The sequence below is a fragment of the Neolamprologus multifasciatus genome, chromosome 13, assembly GCF_963576455.1.
Source record: "Neolamprologus multifasciatus chromosome 13, fNeoMul1.2, whole genome shotgun sequence".
In the NCBI taxonomy this organism is placed as follows: domain Eukaryota; kingdom Metazoa; phylum Chordata; class Actinopteri; order Cichliformes; family Cichlidae; genus Neolamprologus; species Neolamprologus multifasciatus.
The window spans coordinates 94,834-120,000 of NC_140451.1; the positions used below are offsets into that span (position 1 = coordinate 94,834).

The 25,167-nt window shown below is 41.4% G+C and overlaps 1 protein-coding gene across 2 annotated transcripts in view; it reads right to left on the reverse strand.

The window, feature by feature from the left end:
- LOC146504712 (protein NLRC3-like) overlaps window positions 1-25,167 on the reverse strand; it is a 245,145-nt gene that overhangs the window by 45,947 nt on the left and 174,031 nt on the right. The window contains exons 2-3 of one of the 2 annotated variants that reach the window (XM_085183401.1): window positions 8,586-8,715; window positions 8,195-8,296 (exon numbers count right to left, since the gene is read on the reverse strand). In XM_085183401.1, coding sequence (XP_085039527.1) covers window positions 8,195-8,296; window positions 8,586-8,704 — 221 coding nt within the window. In that variant the 5' untranslated portion in view covers window positions 8,705-8,715. The remainder of the gene's footprint in view (window positions 1-8,194; window positions 8,297-8,585; window positions 8,716-25,167) is intronic. The other variant, XM_085183402.1, reaches the window with a different exon arrangement.

Below are 25,167 nucleotides of genomic sequence, written 5' to 3' on the forward strand. Positions count from 1 at the left end.
CACTTTCAAGCCAATACACCGGACAATTACATCCACGGTCTTTGGTTCTGTCCACCAGTTCACAGGTTTTGGCGCGAGATATGTGAAGACTTATCAAAGTGTCTGTAAACCTTTGATGTACACAACATCAAAGGTTTGCGCCTTTTCATGTCACGCTGCGCGCCACATTATTGTTTACAAGAGATGATAAGATAAAGATGGCAGATAAAGACAAAATACTGTCACTGTTAATGTGACTATCTGCAGTTTTTACATGCTTACATGTTCACACACAGTTAATGTCCCTCCATTTCGAAAGGCAGAGGTGTCATGGTGTGATTATTTTGTAAGGGTTCCTGGGTCTTTGACCCAGCATTTTCAGCTTGTTTGATTTCTGGGTTATTCTGTTTTCACTCCCTGTTCTTTGTGCCAGCCTTTACCTTTGTGTTAGTTCAGTTATGTTCAATTATGTTCTCCAATCAGTTATTATTCAGCCGGTGTATTTAAGTCCTTAGTTTCCTTCTGTTCGTTGTTGTGTCATTGATTTTGTCATTGCTGTCTACTCGTGTGTTTGCCTTTCAGTTCAGATCAGTCAGTCATTCAGTTCAGTCAGTCAGTCAGCCAGTCAGCCTGCCTTCTTCCCTGTTCTGCTCATCTGTTCTCATGCCGCCATCGCGTTTCCTGTTTGGAGCAGCAAGATCCGGTGGTGAGCAAAACGGACCGTTTTTCTTCTCACCACAAGTCAGGGACTGCTCGCTATCCATCTAAACCAAAGACTGTTTACTGCGATTACATTCTGGACATCCCAATTACTACTCATTACCATTCTGCCTCTAAAAGAACTGTCCTGCCCTCAGAAGCTCCCATTAAAGACATTAATGCCGCTCAGGCTGATAATATTCCTCATATCACTATTTTTCACCTACCTGTCAGCCTGTCTCAGTTCCTCCATCCCCGGCCATTATTACAGATTTTCACACCGCTAAACCCGATAATCTCTCCCAGTCAATCATTATCTCCTCACCCATTGTTCAGCCTTTTCCTGCTAGCAGGACGGCTCAGATTCGGCCTTCCCCTTCACCTGTTTCACCTTCTCAGATGAAGGCAGCTAAGGCTCAGCCTGTCCCTGTCACACCTCCTCAGGCAGCTAGGGCTCAGCACATCCCCGCACCCGCACCAGTCCCTCAGGACAATGCGACTGACTCCCAGCCAACTCCCTGTGCCAGCTCCCAGGGCAAGGGCAGCTAAGACCAAGTCCACTCCTGCACCTGTTTCTGTTCCTCGGGTGGGGGTGACTGGTGTCCAGCTAGCTACCGTGCCTGTACCACCACCCAGGGTGAGGGCAGCTGTATGAGCCCCCACCACTACCACCACACAGATCCATCCCAGTCACCTTTCCATGTGAAAGAAAGTGCTTGATCTTTTTTCCATACAGCTGAGGCTCATGCTCCGGAAGATTGGAAGAGCTAGCATGTCCACCTGCCCGTTCACCATCTCATCCACATCCTCATCCAGCTTTTCAGGCCCTAGCTCACTCCCTCAGTAAATTAGGAGATCTGTTTCCATATCATGCCCCCGGTTTATTGTCTCAGGCTGCAGCACTGTCACAGTCCCCAGTTCAGTCACCTGCTGTTCAGCCTCCTGTCCAGTCAGTCCAGTCCCCTCCTGTCCAGTTAGTCCAGTCCCCTGTCGCCCCAGTCGCCTGTAGCTCAGTCTCAGTTCAGTCTGTAGTCTCCTGTAAATGGCCTGCATTTGTATAGCGCTTTACTCAGTCCCTAAGGACCCCAAAGCGCTTTTTTTTTCAGTCATTCACCTATTCACACACACTGATGTGTGTGATGTCACTGACAGAGTCAGTGGCGCCACCGGGCCTTCTAACCACCACCAGTAGGCAAACGTGGGGTTAGTATCTTGCCCAAGGATATTTGGCATGCAGCCAGGAGGCAGCCTGGGATCAAACCACCGACCTTCTGATTAGTGGCTGACCTGCTCTGCCACCTGAGCTACAGCCACCCTGGACTGTAGTCCAGTCTGTCCAGCATCCTCCTGTCCTCCAGCCAGTCCAGTCTCCTCCTGTCCTCCAGCCAGTCCAGTCTGTAGTCCAGTCTCCTTTAGTCCAGTCAGTCCCGCATCCTCCTGTTCAGTTCCCTGACCTGCAGCCACAGCATTCTGAGCCAGCTGTGTGCCCACTCGCTCCCCAGCCAGGGGTTTCCGCACCTGCTGGCCCTGCCTCTTTCAGCCAGGGGTTTCCGCACCCGCTGGCCCTTTCTCTCTCAGCCAGGGGTTTCGCAGGGGAAAGTAATTCTGTCGCAGAGACCTAGCTTGGCACTTGTGCAGGTGAAGCCAAAGGCAAGATATGCTTTATCATATTTTCTAGTCTTTGGCTTGGAAGGAAGTTGGTTTGGAAGCATGTTTCCCATCAAAAAACTCTCCATTATGCTAGCATTGTCCAAGCATTCCTCCCCCCCCCCCCTTTTTTTTTAAATTAATACATGTGGAACCATTTAATTATACACCTTGGGAACCACTGCAATTCGCTAATATTATGTTGAAGCACAGTACGTATGACTCCGCGAGGCTCCTGACTACGGTAGCCGTAATGCTCCGACAATCCATCAAGCGGTGTGGCTTTGTAGCTTACGAATTTGTACTAAAATATTTTGACAGATTTCTGAGTGCCGTGTACCACATAAAATCAGTTTGAGGTCAGTAAGCACAACCAGAATTCATACATAAGGCACACTGACAATTTTTGACAAAATTACAGGAGTTTCAGTGCGCCTTATAGTGCGGAAAATACAGTACTGAAAAAGTCCTTGTGCATAAAATGTTCCAGAGTGGAAATTTAAACTTAAAAAATCTCAAGATATATTAAATAAAAATAAAATCGAAATTAAAAGTATCTCAAAGGTTTGAAACTGAACATCTAACCTGGGCATGGGATCTCAGAGGTATCTCTGATTGGCTTAGATCACGATATGGGCATAATGTGTTTCTGTTGTTGACCACACAGACACTTTCAGAGTTCCGGAGACTTTTTTTTCTTTCTGTTTTTTTTTTTACTCAAATGGCTGGTTGCACCGGTGCAACCATAGGATTTCTTTGTAGTCGCACCATTGAGAAATTGGGTTGCATTTGTGACCAAATTGGTCGCCTCGCCAGTACAGCCACGGAAAGTGTTTTGAAAACCTTGCTTGTTTAAGGATTGCCTAGTCATTTTCTGTGTGTTTTGTATCCGCTAGGAATTGGGAGGGGCGCCATAGTTTTAGAATTGGAGTTTGGAGTTGCTGTACCACTTTTACGGACACGAGCACTGTGTGGGAATAAGGATCACCTTGGGGAGCCCACAGTGCTGGCATTTGTACAGAACTGTTTGATATTTGTCATTATAAATAAATTCACTCTTCTTTATTTGAAGAGTCCTGCATTCTGCTCCTTACCTGCAACCTGACAGCATGAAGGTGGATGTGCATGCTTGTGTCTGTGTGTGCTTGTTTGTCAATGCCTATGTGTGAGGTTGGGTCTCTCAGATCATCTAAGACTTGGGCTTCTGGGCCTGAGGCTCAGTCTGCTCTGGTGTATCTGGCTGCTTGCGGAGCCTCTGGGCTCGTCGCTGCGGCCCCCTGTTGCATCTGCACTGTGGCCACTGGATAACCCCCATCCGTGGCTCTTTCAGCTCTTTCCTAGGTGGGTGGCACCCCTGCCCCTGTGGCGGTCCTCCTGGGGCTCTCAGGCCCTGGGGGCGCCACTGGATGTCATGGAGCCCAGGTCTCCTTTCTGTCGTGGGGAGAAAGGCTGTGACTCCCCACACCTCCTATTAGATACCTAAATAGTTCGACTTTATGAACACTAGTGCACTTACATACACAGGTTTGCACACACTGCCAACCAATATGCACACAATCTTCGTCAGCTGCTGCTTCTGAACATATGCTGTATTATTAGTACTGTGTGCTGCTCAGTAGCATTTCATATTTATTATTTACTGTTACTTATGTTGGTTGTAGCTATGGTTTCTCTGCTGTATTGTTTTTTGTTTTGTTTTGTTTTTTTCAGCAGATGGTCATGCATATTTTCACTGTTTTTTTTCACACTCTCTCTATCTGTTATGTATTTAGTAAAATCAGTTTATATTTTTGTGGCACTACTTTCTGTGTAAAGTAGAGAACACCAAGTGTGGTGTATGTGCGCATTGATATGCCTGTACTTTTTCCACAACATGGTTAATAAAGTAACAAAACGGTGTTGTTACTTTACCCGTTAAGTTATAAGAGTGAACATAACAGACTGGCGACGAGGATTAAAACGGGTCCCCGGTGTGCATTGGACAACAGAGAGGATGTAATCCTTGTTAAAGTGGCCAAAAAGACACAAAAAAGGTTACGGCAAAAACAACTAACCCTCCGTATGGATGCTAACTCACCTGCCTGGCTAAAGCGCTGCAGAGAGGACGTGAGTAACATCAATTCTTTTAAGTGAAGGACGTTTATAAAAATACCGAGAAAATGTCAGGAGGCGTTGGACAAATGGACGTTCTTGATAATGGCACAGAGGATTGGACAACATATGTAAAGAGAGATGAACAATATTGTCTGGCTAACAAAGTAGAGGATGAGAGAAAAGTTGCAGTGTTACTGAGTGTGATGGGAGCGAAAACATACAACTTGTTGCGCAGCTTCATCACACCAGCCAAACCAGCTGCCAAAAGTTTCAAGGAGATCATAGAAGTGCTCCAAAAACATTTCCAACAGAAGCCACTGGTTATAGATTTCATAAACGAAATCAACTAAATAATGAGTCCACATCGGAGTACATCGCAGAACTCGCAGAACAAAGGCGGCTGTCGGAACACTGTCATTTCGGGGAGGGGCTGTCAGATGGGCTGAGAGTCCGTTTCGTCTGCGGCATCCATAATGAAAGCACACAGAAACTACTTCTCACAGAGGATAATCTCACTTTTACTGCCTTACTTTCAGTTAATGTATTTTGTTTTGCACTATGCATATTTTATATGCCATTAGGTCATTTATTGTGAAAATTCTCATGTAGGAACTATTGTACTGCATGTTGGTTCCACTGGCGCACTTGTTGAGATGCACGCCCATGTTGATTTGCATGCCCATGGCAAGTTGAAGCAAGAGAAGCCAATTTAATTCAGAGAAAGTTGTTTCTTAAAAGTATTTGTAAAGTGCTCATTTCTGCCTCAAAGCATGGGTCAGCCAGCGAGGTATGTTTGTATGTTATATAGATCATTTTATGTCTTTATTTCACTCGTCTTACTATTTCATTGAATTTTATGTTATGTTTTAGTTCGACGGTGGCGTAGTTTGTGATCAAGGTGAAGCTGTAACAACCCCAAGACCTTACAACTAACATTAAAGCGAACTTCATGCCATCAGTAAAAGAACTCTTTATTGACTTTAAGAAGAGGTAGAAGTGATACTCACGTTCCACCATGCATTAGAGATAGCTATATCGATAGAAACAGCAGCAAAAGATGCAGGAGAGCTCCAGGGAAAATGCACCGAGCCGTGTTCTGTAAATAAAATGCATCTGCAGCGCAATAATAAATTACAGATGTGCTTCAGATGCGGCAAAAAGTCACATGAAGCTACTAATTGCTGGTTTAAAGAGAATGAATGCATGCAATGTAACAAAAAGGGGCATATACAGAAAATGTGCAAATCAAACCAGTATAATAAAAAGAAAAACAAAATGTGGAAAAGAGACAGAAAGCTGCATGAAGTAAATGAGACAGAGTCAAATGATTCTCGGGAGGATTTGGCATGCCTGGAGCTGTACACAATGCAAGAGAAAGATAAGGATGCAATATGGCTCACACCTAAATTACAAGGGGTTGAGTTACAGATGGAACTGGACACTGGGTCTGCCCTCTCACTGATCTCATATGAAGATTACAGAGACAAATTCCCCAATCTGAAACTGAAACACACCTCAGTGAAACTGAAAACATACACAGGTGAAAAAATAACTCCTCTGGGAAAACTAAAAGTGAAAGTGGTATATGAGAAAAAGAAATGCAACCTGGAACTTTATGTTCTGGAAAATGGAGGTGTGCTATTATTTGGGCGTGACTGGTTGAAACACATCCACTTCAACTGGAAAGAAATAAAGTCAATAAGACTGGAATGAGGCCTGAGTGCACATTCTGTGGATGAAAGAGTGAAACAGATACTTAATAACCATGCCCAGGTGTTCAAAGATGGAATCGGCACCCTGAAAAATATTAAAGCACAGAGAGTGTTGGGGAGTAACGGAATACATGTACCGCTGTTACAAATTTAAAATACAAAATGTTGGTAACCGTTACAGTTACCGTTTAAAAAGGTGGTATTTAGAATACAGTTACTTTGTTGAAATAAATGGATTACACGGGGGTATTTTCCTGTTTCATATTGTGGCGGGTCAGGACTGTTTGGGTTTTGTTTGACAGCTACCGTCTGTTGTTCCAGGCGGCAGCATTGCGGTTGCCATGGTTACAGGGTGACGCGCTCTGCGACTGTGTATTTCCTGGGTGAAAGAGCACCTTTTTGTTGTTGTTGTGCAAAGTTAATAGGCAGAATGCTCCAGGCATAGCTCTAAAGAATCTAGCATCATGGGCAGTGTAGTCCATGATGCAGGGAGAAGGGACTGCTGTACCCGTTATGTGTCTATGAGCGCAAGGAGGAAGAAAAAGAACAGTGGAAAAGTACGAGCTGTCATCGAGCAAAAATGGGAGCTGGAAGCATGTAAATATAATAATAAGCACTGCAGCCAAGAAGAGTGCCTGACGAGCCCAGTTGTAAGTAAGCTATTAAGACTCGACTGTACACTGTGTTCGTATTTTCCTCCGAAACAATAAGTTCCGTTGGAGCAGCCTTTCAACGCCTCTCTGTGTCTCTTGCAAGCAAAGTTGACCCACACAACAAAGTAAAGCTAGTTTTCAGCTAAGAGCCCGACACTGTCACAAGTGCTCAGGTGAAAAGAGAAATGAGCCGAGACACAATCTTGTCCAAAGTATACGATTTTACTGTGAATGGTTGGCCATCCTGCAGTGACACTCAGTTCTCTGCGTACTTCACCCGCAAAGACCAACTATCCGTTTGCCAAGGATGTGTCATGTGGGGGACTCGTGTCATCCAGCCACCCAAACTACGTACAAAGGTACTGGACTCTCTTCATGATGGAGATTTGGGTATGGTTAAGATGAAAAGAGAACATAGAAGCTATGTTTGGTGGCCAGGCATTGACTGTGAAATAGAGAATATGGCTAATTCCTGCACTGGTTGCCAGCAGACGCTGCGCCAGCCTCAAACAGCACCTGTACATGCTTGGGATTGGCCATCCGCTCCATGGCAACGCATTCATATAGACTATGCTGGCCCATTTATGGACCAAATGTTCCTGGTTGTGGTTGATGCTCACTCAAAGTGGCCAGAAATCTTCCCCGTAAAGCAAGCAACGGCTGCCAGCACGATCAATAGTCTTCGGTCACTGTTTGCATGCACAGGTCTGCCACAACAGCTCGTAAGTGACAATGGTCGTCAGTTTACTGGAGAGGAGTTCCAGTATTTCATTAGGAGTAACGGCATACGACATATCACTTCAGCTCACCATCATCCTGCAACAAATGGACAAGCCGAACGGTTCATCCAGTCCTTCAAATGGTCAATAAAAGCCAGTCGCACAGACGGGAAGCCGCTACAACAGCAAATCGACAATTTCTTACTGGCTTAGAGGAACACCACTCACGCAACAACTGGACACACACCTGCAATGCTTTTCATGGGACGGAATCTGAGATCACGTCTAGATTTGCTGAAACCAGACATTTGCAAGGATGTCAAAGATAAACACCAAGTCTTCCATGGTGGAGTATTTCAGGGGCGGGATGACGCCTCCAAACACGCTTCTTCCGGCTCTCATCTATATAGGTTCCCCCAGTTCTACAAGCTGTTCATTCTCGTTTATGTGCCCCATCCTCCCTCTTCTTTTCAATTCTTTAACTTCTTCACTTCTATTTAGTACATGGGGATCTGCCAGGCCTGGGAGCCGCCGCCAGTCCCTTTCGAGGCCTTCCCCAAACCGCAGCTCAATTCATGTCCAAGCATTTCACCTTTACCTACTAAAATGCTGTCAAACATAAAATGAGGACATGGGCCCAGCTAGTAAGAAAAACACAAACATGTAAAGGAGCTCATTACAGTTCTCTGACCTCGTTGGTCTAGGTTCATCACTGAAGAGTGGAGGTTGACTTCTGGGCCAGTCACTGGTCACAGATAAACAGCTGGATCCTGCAGACTGTGACCTCTGACCTCTGCAGACACAAACATGTTTTATTCAATGATAAATTCTCTGATGAAGTCATTGAAGCAACTCTAATCACACAGACTGCAGATAATGCAGCTGTTTCCTGTCAGTAACAGTACTCTTAGATTAGAGTTCAGCTTTTTACAGGAAAACTGGACAAAATTGGTTTTTGTTAGAAATTAATTTTCATTTCCTCTCACCACACAAACACAATCATCAAATCAACCAGAATCAACACTAATTATAATGTCAGTGCAGAAATATTTCTGTTAACTCAGTGAGTTCAGATCTCTGACCTCATTGGTCCAGGTTCAGCACTGAAGTTTGGATTTTGATCTCTGGACCGGTCACTCCTCACAGACGGACAGCTGGATCCTGCAGACTCTGCTCTGTCCTCCTCTTCCTCCATCATCATCTTCTTGTGGACTTTAGTCAGTTTGAGAGGTAAACCACAAACACTCAGTGAGTTCACTTTAGCAGGAGTAACTGAGTTACAGTCACTGACCTCTGACCTGTCATGTAATCTAGAAACCAGGCCAATATGTCTGTAGGTTCTCAGTGATCAAGGACATGGTGATCTAAGGAGCTTTGAAAGGAAAGCGACTTCATTAAATTTCTTCAAGACATTTAATCCAACAAGCTTCATCAGTTCAAACCAGATGGCGGCGAATCCCAGATATTTAAGCCCCAGAAGGAAAGAAAGAGGGTCGCCACTATTGATCATGTGATTAGGCACATGATCAATAGTGGATCAACAATATAACAACAATATAAACACTTTTTTCAGGTAGGAAACTGAGAGCCTTTTCACCAGGAGCACAAAAATCTGGAGCAGCATGTCGACGCTGTTTGTTGAGATCCAATGATCCACTGATGTGTTTTTATTTCATTTTATTCCATGTATGAATGTTGTTATTGACAGGGATAAGGTCTGTGTGTCAGTGATGCAGTGACTGTTGTTGATAATTGTACAAGGCTGGTTAGACTCTATGAAACAAATCATACAAATCTCTGCATGTTAGAAGAAACTATTAAAGGTCATGAATGACAGAAAAGCAGGGAGGCGTCCTTTACAACTAAACAACAGAGTGAGAGAACAGCCAGCACCTCTACATTTATCAGATTATACTTTATACAGCACATGTATGATACTGACAGGGATGGGAATTGAAAAGAATTCAGCAACTCTGAATTCAATTCACTTATTGATTCTCATTGGGCTCTCAGTAGCTCTGCTTTGACAATCACCACCAACACTGAGCAGTATATCAAAGATATTGATGCACATTAACTGCATGTTGTAGGTCAAATGTTTGTGCATGTTGGATGTATTTCCTCTTTGTTGTGATCAGTGTTGGTCATTACTCAAAAACGTCATTATTACACATATTACACAGAACACTTTTTTTAAAAAAGTAATGGAGTACGTTATTTAATTACACCCAGGAGAAAGACATTCATTATACTGTCAGGGTCCTGGGTCGGAGCGACCCAGGGTCCCTGAACAGCACCTTCAGGCCTGGTGGGTGGGTGGGTGTGCTAGAAGGCGGGCCACCTCTGAAGACCTTTGCCACACACCTGCTGCTGATCAGGGGAGCTATTTAGGAGAGTGCTGGAGCTCCCACCGACGTGGGATCATTGCGTGAGACTCCACATTAGTCTTCAGCTCAGTTAAAGCTAGTGTGTGTATGCTTGCAGTTGTAAAGTGTCCTGACGGCTGCTTCTGTAGTTTCCCCAGGAGAAGTGTGGAGCGCCAGACAGCAGCCAGCACAGAGAGTGCTGAGACACATGAGCGGAGAGCACAGAGACCCGTACTTTTCTGGGACGACACGACACGGGAGTCAGGGGAAAGCACGGGGATTTACTATTGTTCTGTCCATTTGCTGTAAATAAATGCACTGCTGATATTCAGAGCTCCGCGCCTGGATCCTCCTTCCCCACATCCCCATTGTTGGTCATCGTCAACCGTGACATATACTACTTGTTACATAACTTTGATGTTACTGTATAAAATGAGCTGAAACACTGTCTCATAATCACCATGTAACAATATAAAGCTGAGGTACAGCCCCAAACACCAACACAGATCCTGTCCTGATGAGGACACACGTGATGTTTCTCTGAGTGTTTATGAACACAAATCAAAGATGAAACCAGCACAAAGACACTTCAAAGTGATTCTACTGTAGAAACATGAACAGGTAGAATCCTGCAGCCTGACTGCTCATCACTTTGTTACCTGTTCATGTTCAGCAGCAGCAGCTCACTTTATCATGGTGCTGGTCTGGGGTCAGTATTTACTCAGCTTTAACGTCACTCTGGGTTCTTGGCTAGGATCATGACAAATATATTCAAATAAAACATAAGTACTTAAAGAAAGAAGAGAAGAAAAAACTGGAAGAACTGTGCTTTAAGTTACAGAGGCATGTCAAATTTTTAAAGAGTCTTTCATAACAAATACATGACAACCAGCTCATAACATCCCCATGAAAGAATGAATTCAAAAACAGCTCTGATTTCAAAATTATACTCACACACCATAAAAGACAGAAGAGTGTTTGACGGTCGGCCTTGTTTATGCAGATGTGAGTCAGGCGACAGATTTGTGCTGGCTGTGGTGGAGACGATCATATGACATTGAATTTAGAAAAGTGAAGTGAAAGTTTGAGCAGGAAAGAAAGAAAGACGTTTATGAGGAAATCTGGATGAAACAAAAGCAGAAATGGAGTCTGGACTTTAGAAACATGTAGAAATTTTTCTTGGAGGCTTTTTGTCCTGTTACTGAGCACAGCATTAAATGATGTTTCTATTGTAGTTTCTATTGTAGTTTTTATTGTAGTGACACTCTAAACTGGTTCCACTGCAGATCACAGAAACACTCAGTGTGTTAGTGGAAGTTGTTTTTAGCGGAGCTGTGTCCTTAATCCAAACTGAAGGTAACAGTTTGCTGCAGAGCAGGAAGCCACTTCATGACAAACTCATGTTACACTTTATCAGCTCCATGTTTCATCTTCTACTTGTTTTAACTGGAAACTTTGACTTCCTGTCTCAATACAGTGAATAACTGCTCTTCTTTATTGATTTGTCTGGAGTTGAATTTACACATTCATTCAGATATAATCAGTTCAAAGTTGTGTCCATGAAATTCATCATTATTCTCTAAATGTTCCACTGACTGCAGCAATAAATAATAAATCAAAGACTTCACAGTCTGTGGGCCCACTGTGGGTCATGAATGCTTTCCATAAAAAACCTTTAAAGTGTCTGATAGAAGTTCTACAAGTGAGAGCTCCTCACTGAACTTCAGCTTCATACAAACAAGTCCAAACCTGCTGCACTGACAGACAGGTGAGCTGCTACCTGGAAAGAGTCAAGGAGGCAGATTTTCACAATAAGAGCACATGTTCCAGGAGGACTTTGATGTATTGTGAGCTGTAGAAGGATGAGATGGACTGATATTATCTGACACGACCTCCGTCTGCAGAAAATGAGCCGATGAAAAAAATGCAGCTGATTGTTTCCACACAGCAGACTGGATTTATTTCAGCTCACAGCTCCAACATTACAACCAAACACTTTCCTGAATATCAAACACAATCAATTACACACTGATTCACAGTCAGGTGACTTCTCCTGTAGGGCCTACATCATATTAAACCCTATGGATTAAGAATGGAATGTCACTCAATTCATGTGTGTTTATGTGTGTTGTTTTTGCCTGTGTTTAATTGTGTAAATTTTGTAGCCAGGTCTCCCTTGAAAATGAGGTTTTTAAATCTCAATGGGATCTTCATGGTTTGATTAAGGTTAATTAAAATTTAGAAAAAATAAAATACTGTAAAAAACAACAACCAGTATCTGCTGCTCTCAGGAGTTCAAAAGTATCTGTAACAAAAATCTTCCGGTGACAACAATTAAAAGCTTGTCAGTACAACAAACTTCACCCTTTAGCTTTTCTGAAGGTTTGTTTTGTTTTTGTTTTTTCAAAGATGTGTAGAATTTGTGAGCTGCAGAAGTCTAACGTTACCCAGAGTAAACTTGGTGATAACAGCAGTGTGCACGTGAACACACTGGTGAATGTTTTTGCATGATGTATCACCAAACTGACTGTGAAGCCTCACTGTGGTTGGTGTTCACATGACACTTCCACTGTCATGTGAACCGTGTGTGCGTGTTCTCTTTGCCTTTTAACATTAAATCTGTGGCATTAATTTGTACAACATTGACCTCTGATATCACTGTCAGTGCTGTAAGAGTTCCCCAAACCAGAGTTAGCTTAACACCTCAACTATTTGGACACAGTTTCTGCTGATACCTCAACATTTATTTACAGGGAAAGTAAAAGGAAAAAACAAACAAACAAAACAAACAAACAGCAAATGGTCTTTTTACCACAGGCTGATCATGACTGCATCACGAACGAAAATAAACTCCATTATTTTGATGTGTTTCGGTTTGTTTTTGACCAAAAAGATCACAGTTTTGAGCAGACTGACATGGTCATTAAACCACTCATTAATAACTCCAAGAGTCACAACACAAATCAATGGATCCAGGAAGTGATACCACAATGCTTCAGATTCAGAGTTATCACATGAGGCTGCTGTCAGAGTCCCAGGAGGTCCGTTGCGGGTCATTTCTCTGTCTGGAAGTGCAGCTGGTCTCTGTCCCTGTATTGTATTACGTCTTCACTCCAAGTAAGTAAAGTAAGTAAGTAAGTAAAACTTTATTTATATAGCACCTTTCAAGATAAAAAACACAAAGTGCTTCACAGAAGCTAAAACCTAAAAATAAAAATCAACCAAAAGCAAGTTTAAAAAGATGAGTTTTTAGCTGTTTTTTAAAAGCGACCACTGAGTCCACAGATCTCAGGCTCAAAGGGAGAGAGTTCCACAGTCTGGGGGCCACAGTTCCAAAAGCTTTGTCGCCTTTTGTTTTCAGCCTCGTGTGTTGGACAGCAAGCAAGCCCTGGTTACATGACCTCAGGGACCTGCTGGGAATGTATGCATGTAAAAGTTCACTTATATATGTTGGTGCTTGTCCATGCAGAGCCCTGAAAGTCAAGGTCAAAACCTTAAACTGGATTCTGAATTTAACGGGGAGCCAGTGCAGCTGAATCAGCAGGGGTGTGACATGGGAAAATTTGGAGGACTTGGTCAGAAGCTTTGCAGCAGCGTTCTGAACGACTTGCAGACGCTCCAAAGAGGCTTTACATAAACAAGTAAACAAAGAGTTACAATAGTCCAGACGAGATGAAACAAATGCATGAATAACAATTTCTAATTCGGAGCGCGATACAATGGGACTCAGCTTAGCAATGTTTCTCAAGTGATAAAAACAGGAGCGAACCAAAGATTTTACATGGGCATCCAAAGTCAGAGCTGAGTCAATACTAACACCAAGGCTCCTGATAGACGGTTTTGCAAATGTAGCAAGTGGACCCAAGTTTTCCATAACACTAGGTACAACATTTTTAGGAGCACAAACAAGAACTTCAGTCTTCTCCTCATTTAGTTGAAGAAAGTTTCCAGCCATCCAACATCTAATGGAGTCTATGCACTTGTGCAAAATCGGTAGCTTGGAAACATCATGGGGCTTAAAGGAGATATATAACTGAATATCATCTGCATAGCAGTGATACAAAATGTCCTTAAAAGTGCTCAATAAGTGTTGAAGAGGAAGTAAATACAGTAAGAACAATAAAGGCCCCAAAACTGAACCTTGTGGCACACCATAAGCAAGAAAAGTAGAAGAGGAACTGTACTTAGAGGTAGCCACAGAAAAGGATCGTTCATGCAAATAGGATTCAAACCAGTCCAAAGCAGCCCCTGATATACCCACCCAGTGTCTCAGCCTATCTAGCAGAATATGATGGTCCACAGTATCAAAGGCGGAGGTCAGGTCCAACATCAACAGAACGGACCATTCTCCTGCATCACATCTCATCAAAATGTCGTTGGAGACTCTAAGAAGTGCAGTTTCAGTAGAGTGAGCTCTACGAAAGCCAGATTGGAATTTGTCCAGAATGCTGTATTCATCTAAAACAGCTATAAGCTGCTTAACCACAACCTTTTCTAAAATCTTAGAAATGAACGGTAATTTTGAAATCGGTCTGTAGCTACTAAGAAGAGAAGCATCAAGCTTGGGTTTTTTTAACAGTGGGTGAATGACAGCATTCTTACAATAAACAGGGACCTGACCAGAAACCAGTGAGGTATTGATAATTGTGAGCACACAGGGACCAACAGACTGAAAGACATTTTTAAACAAAGATCCAGGTAAAATATCAAGAGAGCAGGAGGATGCTTTCATTGAATTTACTAACTTGACCAGCTCAGGTAAGGACACAGGTAAAAATCTTTCTAAAATTAAAGGCCTAGCTTGAGTTGGAGCAGACAAGAGAGACACAGAAGGAGAGATATTATTCCTCACATTACTGACTTTTTCAACGAAGAAAGAAAGAAATTTTTCACAATCTTCATTTGATATAATTGGGACAGCATGTGGAGCAGGAGCAACAATATCACTAATGGTGTCGAATAGCACCTTAGGGTTACCTCTGCTCTTAGACACTAAGTCTGAGAAATAGGCCGCCCTCGCATCTCGAACTGAAGTGTTAAAAGAGACTAAAAGGTCCTTTAAATGAAGGAGATGGACATGCAAACGCGTTTTCCTCCATAAACGCTCAACCTTACGACAGCAACACTTTAAGGAGCGAATGCTGTCATTTATCCAGGGAGACGACTTTGAAACCGGAGCTAGTCTAGTTTTGACAGGACAAACATTGTCTAAAATACAAAGACAATGATTATTAAAGAGATTTGTTAAAAAATGAACATCTTTATAAGGAGATAAAACTAAATTAAAAGCATCGGAAAATTTAACAGCAGTAGAGGAAGTTAAGATGCGAGAGCTAACCACATGTCGAATAGGAGAGAGGGACAAATGAAAAGACAGATTAAAAAGAATACAATGATGATCCGAAATAAAAATGTCCTCAGTACAAATAAAATCAATGTTTAAACCTAAAGTAAAAACAAGGTCCAGTGTGTGTCCTTTGGTGTGTGTGGGACCAGACACATGCTGAGTAAAATGAAAAGAATCCATGACGCTAAGGAAACCTCTGGCAAAGAGGTCAGAGTCATCATCAACGTGTATATTAAAATCCCCAACTATAACCAGTCTGGCCAGCTTCAAAGTCGAGGATAAAAAGTCACTGAACTCCTTTAAAAACATACTGTTTAGGCCAGGTGGACGATACACTACAGCGCAGTAAAATGGATCTTTATGTTCAATTCTAACTAGCTGTAGTTCAAAGGATGAAAAATGCCCGACCAACACTGCGCGACAGTAAAACCGGCTTCCAAACACCGCAGCGACACCTCCTCCTCGACCCGACGTCCGAGGCTGGCTGATGAAGGAGTACCCACTCGGACAGAGTTCGATGAAGGATGAAAAGTCGCCATCGCGCTGCCAGGTTTCGGTTAGAAATAAGAAGTCCAGTTTCTTGGAAAGAATAAAATCGTTCAGCAGGAGCGTTTTATTAGTCATTGATCGAGCGTTAAAAAGCGCCACTCTCAGCGAAGTAGAAGACACATTATTAACAGAAGCGGCCCGATTTAGGGGACGAAGAAACAGAGAGTTTGATCCGCGACGTTCATAAGTTCCACTCACCGCGGGGATGGAAGGCCAAACAACAGGAGAGTCTGAATGAACACTCCTGAGGTAGCGCCGTCTCATAGATCCAGGTATAGTTAGTCCCCGCTTCCAGAACAGTCTGAGTTTTACCTGGACACCTGCTCTTTTTCCTCTCCTCCTCCGTGACTTGCGCGGACACAGAAAGGCGCCACTGATGACACCTAACGAAGATCCAGACACCGGTGTCGGCAGCGGAGGATGGAAAATACCGCAGGAGGATAAGGCATCTTGACTTATCATAGAGGATCGGATGGATAATAGCGTCAGGCGATCATAAACAAGGGCAGCCAACACATTAGTGACAAAAAGCGAAAGCAAAAAGGCCGAAAAAAACAGCACAGAGAAACCACGGCCGGCAGCGGCAAAGCCAAACACAGGCGCCATCATACCGGAAGTGAATTAGCTGCTGTAACTCCCCATCCAGCCACCAGGTGTCCTCAGACTCCCTTCATCCTTTCAGTCCCCTGGATACCAGAACACCATCACATGTTTTCACTTACCTGCTCAGTCTCAGGGGATTTAAAACTGCCATCTTGTTATCGTTTCTTTTTGAGGTTCAGCTCTTTGTTTTGCTTTCTGCCTGGGTAAAGACGTGTTATGCCCAGTTGACCCATTTAGCAGAAGTCAGCCTGTTTAATTCAATTCAATTCAATTTTCTTTATATAGCGTCAAATCACAACAACAGTCGCCTCAAGGCGCTTTATATTGTACAGTAGGTCGTACAATAATAGATATAGAGAAAAACCAAACAATCATATGACCCCCTATGAGCAAACACTTTGGCGACAGTGGGAAGGAAAAACTCCCTTTTAACAGGAAGAAACCTCCAGCAGAACCAGGCTCAGGGAGGGGCAGAGCCATCTGCTGCGACCTGTTGGGGTGAGATAACAGAGACTTTGAAGAGAGAGCCCTAATATTCAATAATCCACATTTCACTGTTTTATTCTTTAGTTCAGATGTGAATTCTTTATTGTTCTTTCTTTGTGATTGTTTATGTTTAAGTTGTTTATTGCTGGCTTTTAGTTTGTTTTTGTCTGTTCGGGAGCTGACACAGTCTCTATGGAGATGTTTTTTTGTTTGTTTGTTTTTTGGTTTATTTGGGGGGGGGACGGTAGCCTAAGGAGAGAAGCTCCAGAGAGGCGTGTTCCATGTTAAAAGCTAAAATATAACAAAAGAAATTATGCTAAACAAAACAAAACCTTTTAATTGCCCAACCCTATTTGTCCCCTCAACGGGTTGTATGTTTTCAATGTTTCCTTATTATTTTTGTCATAAAAATAAATCAAACAAATACATCAAGTTGTGAGACAGCACCTTGCCTTTACACCGGGCTGTGAGCTGCCCTAAATCTACGTCCTTCACCCCCTTTTCAACTAGAATCCCAGTTTAATTTTCTTTCAATCCCAGTTTAAAACTACTCCTGACTTCCCTCAGTGCACACTGTAAACTCCAAAAAGATAAAATTAGCTTTTCCTGGTAAAAGATAGGGTTAGGGGTTTAGGAAAAGAAACAGGGTCCCAGCATTTGCTGGTCCCCTGTGAATGCACTCTCACTCGACTGGGGTGGGCACTGATGCCCCCGATTCAAAAAATTGCCCATCTTGGGTTATAGTGGCCATCTGCTTGTTCTATTGAGCCCGTCGCGACGTTTCGGCGTTACTTCGCCTTCATCAGGCTGGGCTCAATGATTTGTGACTGTCTTGTCTTCTATTTATATCTTTCTCTTACTTAGTTTTTCTGTACTTTCTTCTTTGTGACTATCTTGTCTTCTATTTTTCTGTTTGTCACAACCCTACTTGGGGAGCTATATTTTTCTGTTTCTCTCAACCCTACTTGGGGAGTATGTGCTCTCTTCTATGCTTTCTCCTTAGGTTTTCTCTGTCTTACTGTCTTGTCTTCTATTTATACTTTTCTTCATGTTATTCTCTTTGTTTTTCTTCACTTTGTTCTTATCTTAATTGATGGCACCCCCTTTCCTTAGTCCACTCTTTATTTAATTTAGGGTTAGGGTTTGTGAAAGAGAACACAGTGAGCCCTCCCCACCTCGTCCGACGACTGGGTGGTTAGATAGAGGGCCACTGGAAATGCATGGGCCACCGCACGTCATGCGCAGTCCCCCATTCCCCATCACAGTCCTCCTCTTTCTTACCCTGAAAAGTGACCGTTTCGCCCCCAGGAGACTCTGAGACAGCACTTTTGGTCACTCCCCATTATATGGTACCCTTTATTTAGTGACTTACCTGTTGTTTTAGTATTGTTGAACATTTTTCCTTATCTGCCATTTCATTGTTGCATTCCTCTACAAGTTTTTGTCAGTTGTTTATTTCCCATTTTTCAAATTTTAATTTTGTTTTTATGTGTAATTTTTGATTTCCAAGTTATGTCTTGTTTCTTTTTTTGAATTTTTACGGTCATTTATTATCTATTCATTTTAAATTTTTTATTATTTATTGTTATTGTTATGTTTTCTTTTTATTTATTTATTTATTTTTTATTTCTTTTATTTTTTATTTCTTTTATTTATTTCTTTTTTATTTCTTTAATTAATTTATTTTTTTATTTCTTTAATTTATTTATTTTTTTTATTTTATTTATTTATTTAGTATTTATTTCATTTTATTTATTTATTTTTTATTTCATTTTATTTATTTCATTTTATATATTTATTTAAATTTATTTATTTATTTATTTATTTATTTATTTAAGGGGGGGTTAGGGGGTTAGGTTAGGGGCCTATTGATCTTATACAGTCACTATTGTGAGTCCGGTGCACTGGCAACAGCTGCCTGGTCACTGTCGCTCATGTCTCACCCCTTGTGTCACACTAGGCTACTATCACTCTCATTTGAGGACCATAGTCCATAATTCAATACCTACTTTAATTTGACTATTATATATAAGAGAGGGAAGAGGAAATTGAGGAATCTCCCTTCTATCATTGTTGGTATTTCACCCTCAGTTATCCATAATAACAATAATCACACATGCAGTATTGTAACTGCAGGGGTCCATAGCTAAAATTTCTTATATATAATATACTATAATCTATAATTTTGTGGCAATGCTATAACCTGACTAATGGAAAAAATTTAGGGACACAATTATTCTTTTCTTTTTTTCTTTTTTTTTTACCCCAGAAGGTACCTCTCCAGCTTTTATTATCATGGCAAGAGTTGTATAAGGACAGCAATAATCATCAATACAATTTAAAAAGAGCACTTCAGACTGCGTTCAGGCCCTGTGGATATTGAGTCCGCAGTCTGGAGATCCATATCCTCTCATATCTCCTCCTCTGGCCCTCCGTCCACGTCGCACAGGTTTGAAGTCCCGTTATGTTCAAATGGTGTGATGTGTGTGTTTGAAAATGCAATACTAGCGGGGAGTCCAGTCTGTTCCTCTCAATGTTATAAATGTGTTGCTTTAGCCTCTCCAACAGAGTTTGACCTGTTTCACCCACATAGAGTAGACGACATTCTTCACACCAGATGCAATAAATGATGTTACTCGTATTTAGGGTCATTCTCTGCAGAATGGGTGCCCCTATTTTCCCATGAGGATTATACAAGAACCGTTTCAGTTTAAAAGCCCAATGATTGGGTTTCCCTGATCTTATTCGCCTCATCTGTTCTGGTAACTTGGCCCTGACAAGCATGTCTCTCAGATTCTTATTTCTCCTGTGGGCTGAGATCGCTCTGCAGTTTTGGAATGGCGTCAAATCGGAGGTGTATTTCTTAAAGTTTGTTTTGAGTTTGTAATGCAATGGTAGGTATGAGCGTGAGTAAGTGGTTACCAGTGGCATAAGCCTGTTTGGTTCCCCCGGTTGTATCTGATCTTGATTTTGAGTCCGGTTTCCCCCTGAGTCATTTGATACTTCACCTGCATTCACTATGTTAGATTTCAGTCCGGCAAGGGTGCTACTTTTAATTGCTCTGAGAAACCTACTAGAGTAACCCCTCTTTCTGAGGCTCCGAAATAATATGCTAATTGAATCCTGAAGATCTGACTCCTTTGAAGATATTCTAAAAAATCTGATGATTTGGGATTTTATGATGCCCTTGAAAGTATGTTTAGGAATGTAGCTACTCTTGTGCAGAAGAGCATGACAGTCTGTAGGTTTAAAATAAACCTTGGTGAAAATTATTTTCAGATTTTGGTCCAATTGTTCTAAGAATACTGTTGTATCCAGGAAATTCACCTGTACCGGATGCATTTCATGTTTGACTTTGATGGAAGGATGGTGGCTGTTGAGGATGTCAATAAATTCAGTGAATTTTTGTTCACCGTGGGACCACGCCCCTATGATATCGTCTAAAAATCTAAAATAGAAAGTAGGTTTATGCGAACACTTTATCAGGGCCTCACGTTCCCATTGGCTCATGTATAGATTAGCATAGGAAGGGGCGTATCTGTGTCCCATAGCTGTACCCTGAACCTGCAAGTACTGTCTCCCCGCAAACTCAAAGTCATTGCATCTTAAACAGATTTCCAACAACTGCAAAAGTTCTTCATCTGGTCTCTTAGGGTCTGGATGTTGCTCTAAAATGTTTTTTATTGTTCTTAGGCCTAATTCTGTATTGATATTCGTATAAAGGCTGTCAATATCAATTGTGAACAATTGCGTATTTATTGATAGTCGTATCGGTTTGATAAGTTCCAAAAAGTGATATGTATCTTTCAGATAGCTAGGGTGTTTACAAGAAAGAGGTCCCAAGAACCGATCTATATAGAGGGAGATGTTATAAGTCACGCTACTAAAATCTGATACAATGGGCCTCCCCGGCGGGATCACATTTGGTACTGTCCACGTCTGCAGATCTTTGTGGATCTTCGGAAGGAGGTAAAACTGCCTATTGCGGGGTTCATCTGGGCCATTTAAGAAGTCTCTTTGTTTTGCAGTAATGTATTTTTTCCAATATAATTTACTCACAATACTGCGGACCTGAATTTGTGTATTTTGTTGAATGCTGTTCTCAATAGATCTATAATATTTTGCGTTGGCCAATTGTCTGTTAGCTTCCAAAATATATTGATGTTTGTCCAAAATCACTATCTTGGAGCCCTTATCCACTGGTTTAAGAATAATGTTTTTATTTAATTGAAGTTCCCTAATCAGTTCCATCTCCTCTCTTCCGGTACCGTCAATACCACTTGTCCACGGTCGGAATCCTGCAGAGTCGCGCAAGTCGGCTTCAATTAGCTTCCTCACTCTCTCATCCAATTGGCCCCAATTAGGTTCCCAATTAGAGGGTAGTGTGAGAAAAGCCCCACAGTCACCATCCTTTTTATCCTCACCAAAATAATCCAAGAGTTTGATCCTCCTATGATATAAGGAAATATCCCTCCATAAATCCTCCCTATTTAGTGTACTTGGGGTTGGAATATAAGAGAGCCCTTTCTCTAGTAATTCTATGTGTCTCGCAGTGGGTCGGAATAAAGTTGATAAATTTAATATATTACTCTCCTCAGCACACCAAGTGTGTTCGGAGGATTTCAAATCATGCAACCCATCTGCGGGCAAATAAGAATCCAGCTGAATACTATTAGACGGATCAGTGAAAGACTGTAAACAGAAGATGGAAGCCTGCTTCTCCTTGCAGTGATCCCGAGTAGAGTCTGAAGGGAGATCCCCTATATTAGGTAGGGGGGTTAGGGATGTGGGATTGAATCCGGTCCCTAAAGGGTCCAGACGGTGCTCTGTCCATCCCTTCGCCTCTGCCACTTGTCCCCTGCTGGACACGTCTACGGGAAGGCAGCCGCCCTCTCCCGTGACGCACCACCGTCCAGCCTTCTGAGTCCATCCGGGACCCCATGTTCGAATTCCTAATTTTTTGTGTCTCTTGATGTCACCTTTGTTATCATTATTTAATAATTGTTTTAAAGTGCTATTTATTTCAGATAGATATGTAAAATATGTGTATATGAATTTACAATCACAAACAAAGGCGAGAAAAAAAGAAAAAAGAAAAAATGTAAATGAAATTTGTTTTTAAACAAAAATAAATGAAATTAATAAAGTTTTTTAATTTTTAATAAGTGAAAATCAATGAATTAATGTGCCCACTGCCGCGACGTTTCGACCCAAGATAGGTCTTCCTCAGGCTGGGGCACAATGAATTTCAAGTTGGGAATACACAGAGAGAGAGAGATGTTGTCTCTTCAACGGTCAGCTCCCAAATGAGCTCCTCTCTGCTGTGCAGCCTTTTATAGGCTTGGTTTCATGTTTGTGAGTTTTTTGAATTTTAGGTTAGGCAATGTGTTTTTAAATGTCTGTCTCTGGTTTTAGACTAAAATTAATGTGTGTTTTTTAACCTTTGTAATAAAATTGCATGAAATGTATTTTTATTTTGTATATTTTATGAATTTTTAAAAAACTTTATTTCTAAGTGATGTAAGATTTTAAATTTGCATTTTTATATTTTAAATCCAATCGTGTTTTTATGAATTTTTGTAAGTTTGTAGAGAAATTAGTTTATGATTTGAAAATTGGATTTGTGTGTTTTTAGCCAAATTGTGTTTTTATGCGTCTTGGGTTTGTGTATTTAATCAATATTGTACTTTTAGGGGTTTTAATAAATTTTTTGATTTTAACAACTGTTTTTGTTCTTTCAGTGTAAATTATAATAATAACACCGTGTTATTTATCATTATCAGATTATTATTTATTTATTTATTTATTTATGGATATAGATTAATTAACTCCCCCAAAAAATTGGTTAGGGTTAGGGGAAGATATTTGGGGTAGCGCTAATATCAGGGTTAGGGGGGGGGGGTTAGGTAAGGGGAATGAAACTCCTCCCTGCACGAGGAGGGCAGGAGTGGTGCACGGGCCATACCGTGACCCTTCCCGTGGCCCACCACGTTATCGGGGGTTAGGGTTAGGGTTAGGGGTTAGGGTTAGGGGTTAGGGATGTGGGATTGAGTCCGGTCCCTAAAAGGTCCAGACGGTGCTCTGTCCATCCCTCCGCCTCTGCCACTTGTCCCCTGCTGGACACGTCTACGGGAAGGCAGCCGCCCTCTCCCGTGACGCACCACCGTCCAGCCTTCTGAGTCCATCCGGGACCCCATGTTTGAATTCCTAATTTTTTGTGTCTCTTGATGTCGCCTTTGTTATCTTTATTTAATAATTGTTTTAAAGTGCTATTTATTTCAGTTAGATATGTAAAATATGTGTATATGAATTTACAATCACAAAGGCGAGAAAAAAAGAAAAAAGAAAATATGTAAATGAAATTTGTTTTTAAACAAAAATAAATGAAATTAATAAAGTTTTTTAATTTTTAATAAGTGAAAATCAATGAATTAATGTGCCCACTGCCGCGACGTTTCGACCCAAGATAGGTCTTCCTCAAGCTGGGGCACAATGAATGTCAAGCTGGGAATGCACAGAGAGAGAGAGATGTTGTCTCTTCAACGGTCAGCTCCCAAATGAGCTCCTCTCTGCTGTGCAGCCTTTTATAGGCTTGGTTTCATGTTCGTGAGTTTTTTGAATTTTAGGTTAGGCAATGTGTTTTCAAATGTCTGTGATGGTTTTAGACTAAAATGAATGTGTGTTTTTTAACCTTTTACATTTTAATAAAATTGCATGAAATGTATTTTAATTTTGTATATTTTATGAATTTTTAAAGAACTGTATTTTTAAGTGATGTATATAAGATTTTAAATTTGCATTTTTATGTGTTAAATCCAATCGTGTTTTTATGAATTTTGTAAGTTTCTAGAGAATGAGTTTATGATTTGAAAATTGGATTTGTGTGTTTTTAGCCAAATTGTGTTTTTATGCTTCTTGGGTTTGTGTATTTAATCAATATTGTACATTTAGGGTTTTAATAAAATTTGTGATTTTAACAACTGTTTTTGTTCTTTCAGTGTGAATTATAATAATAACACCGTGTTATTTATCATTATCAGATTATTATTTATTTATTTATTTGTTTATGGATTTCGATTAACCCCCCCAAAAATTGGTTAGGGTTAGGGGAAGAGGGTTAGGGGTTAGGGAGAGGGAAAGTGTTCCTGTCCCCGAAGGGACGCGGAGGTGCACGGTCCTTCCCTTTGGCCCTCCCGCTACTCCACTGCCTGTTATGGCCACCGGTCACTAGGCGCCGTCCCCGGTACCGTACAAGAATCCAATCCTGGTCCTCATCCAGGTAGACCATTTTGTGTTGTTGTGTTGTTGTGTTGTTTTTTTTTTGTTTTTTTTTTGTTTTTTTAGGGGAAGGGAACTGAGCCTGCCACCTCTGTGAGGCAGGAAACGCACGGGCCATCCCTCCCGAAGGAAACCCACCCTGCTGGATGTCCCGATTACGGGAAAGCCTCCGCCTTTTCCCATATCGGACAACGGTCCAATCACCTGAGGCCATCCGGTCCTCAGTTTTAAGTCAATGTGTGTGCTTTTGTTATGTGTTTTATACTGTTGTCTTTTCTGTGTTTTGGGTTCGCCTTTGGTATCTAAATAATTATAACTCCAATGTGAGTTTTTATGAGGCAAGAAATCAATATATAAATTGAAAAAGAAAACAAATATATTTAAAAAAGAAAAAAATTAAAGAGAAAATAAAACAAGTGTTTTTATTAATTAATTCGGTCAAAAAAATGGTGTGCCGTACGCGCAACGTTTCGACCCTATAAGGGTCTTCCTCACGCGCTTGGCACACAAAGAGCTAAACAAATGAGGCTGCAATGCACAAGGCTGTGGCTACTGATGTTCACTCCTCAGAGTCCAGAGTCGAAATGAGCTCCAGGCTGACTCCACCTCCCTTTATACCCTTCCGTCTGTGTGTGTTTTTTTTTGTTTTTAACCAAACCTTTTCAGTTGTCTGCTATTGAAGCCTATATTATCCTTTGTATATAAACCGTTTTTAAGATTCTAGTGTACATATGAATTTGAATATTGTGGAATCCCTTGTTTTTAATATTTAATGCTTTTAACCGTATTTGTTTTGTGTAAATATTATTTGTGTAAATAAACTGTTTTTTAACATTTTGCCCTATTATAAGCCTTATTAAATATAATTATGTTAATGTTCTACGCTATGAAATTGTAATGTAAAGAAATGCTCTTTACAAAAGGTCAAAGTTGAAGATAGCAGTGTCTGATCGGGCTGATTCGACCACCACTGTACTCCCCAGGCCCTGCCGGGTCGTTAGATACCCAACATGGCAGGGATCGGTGACTTAACAT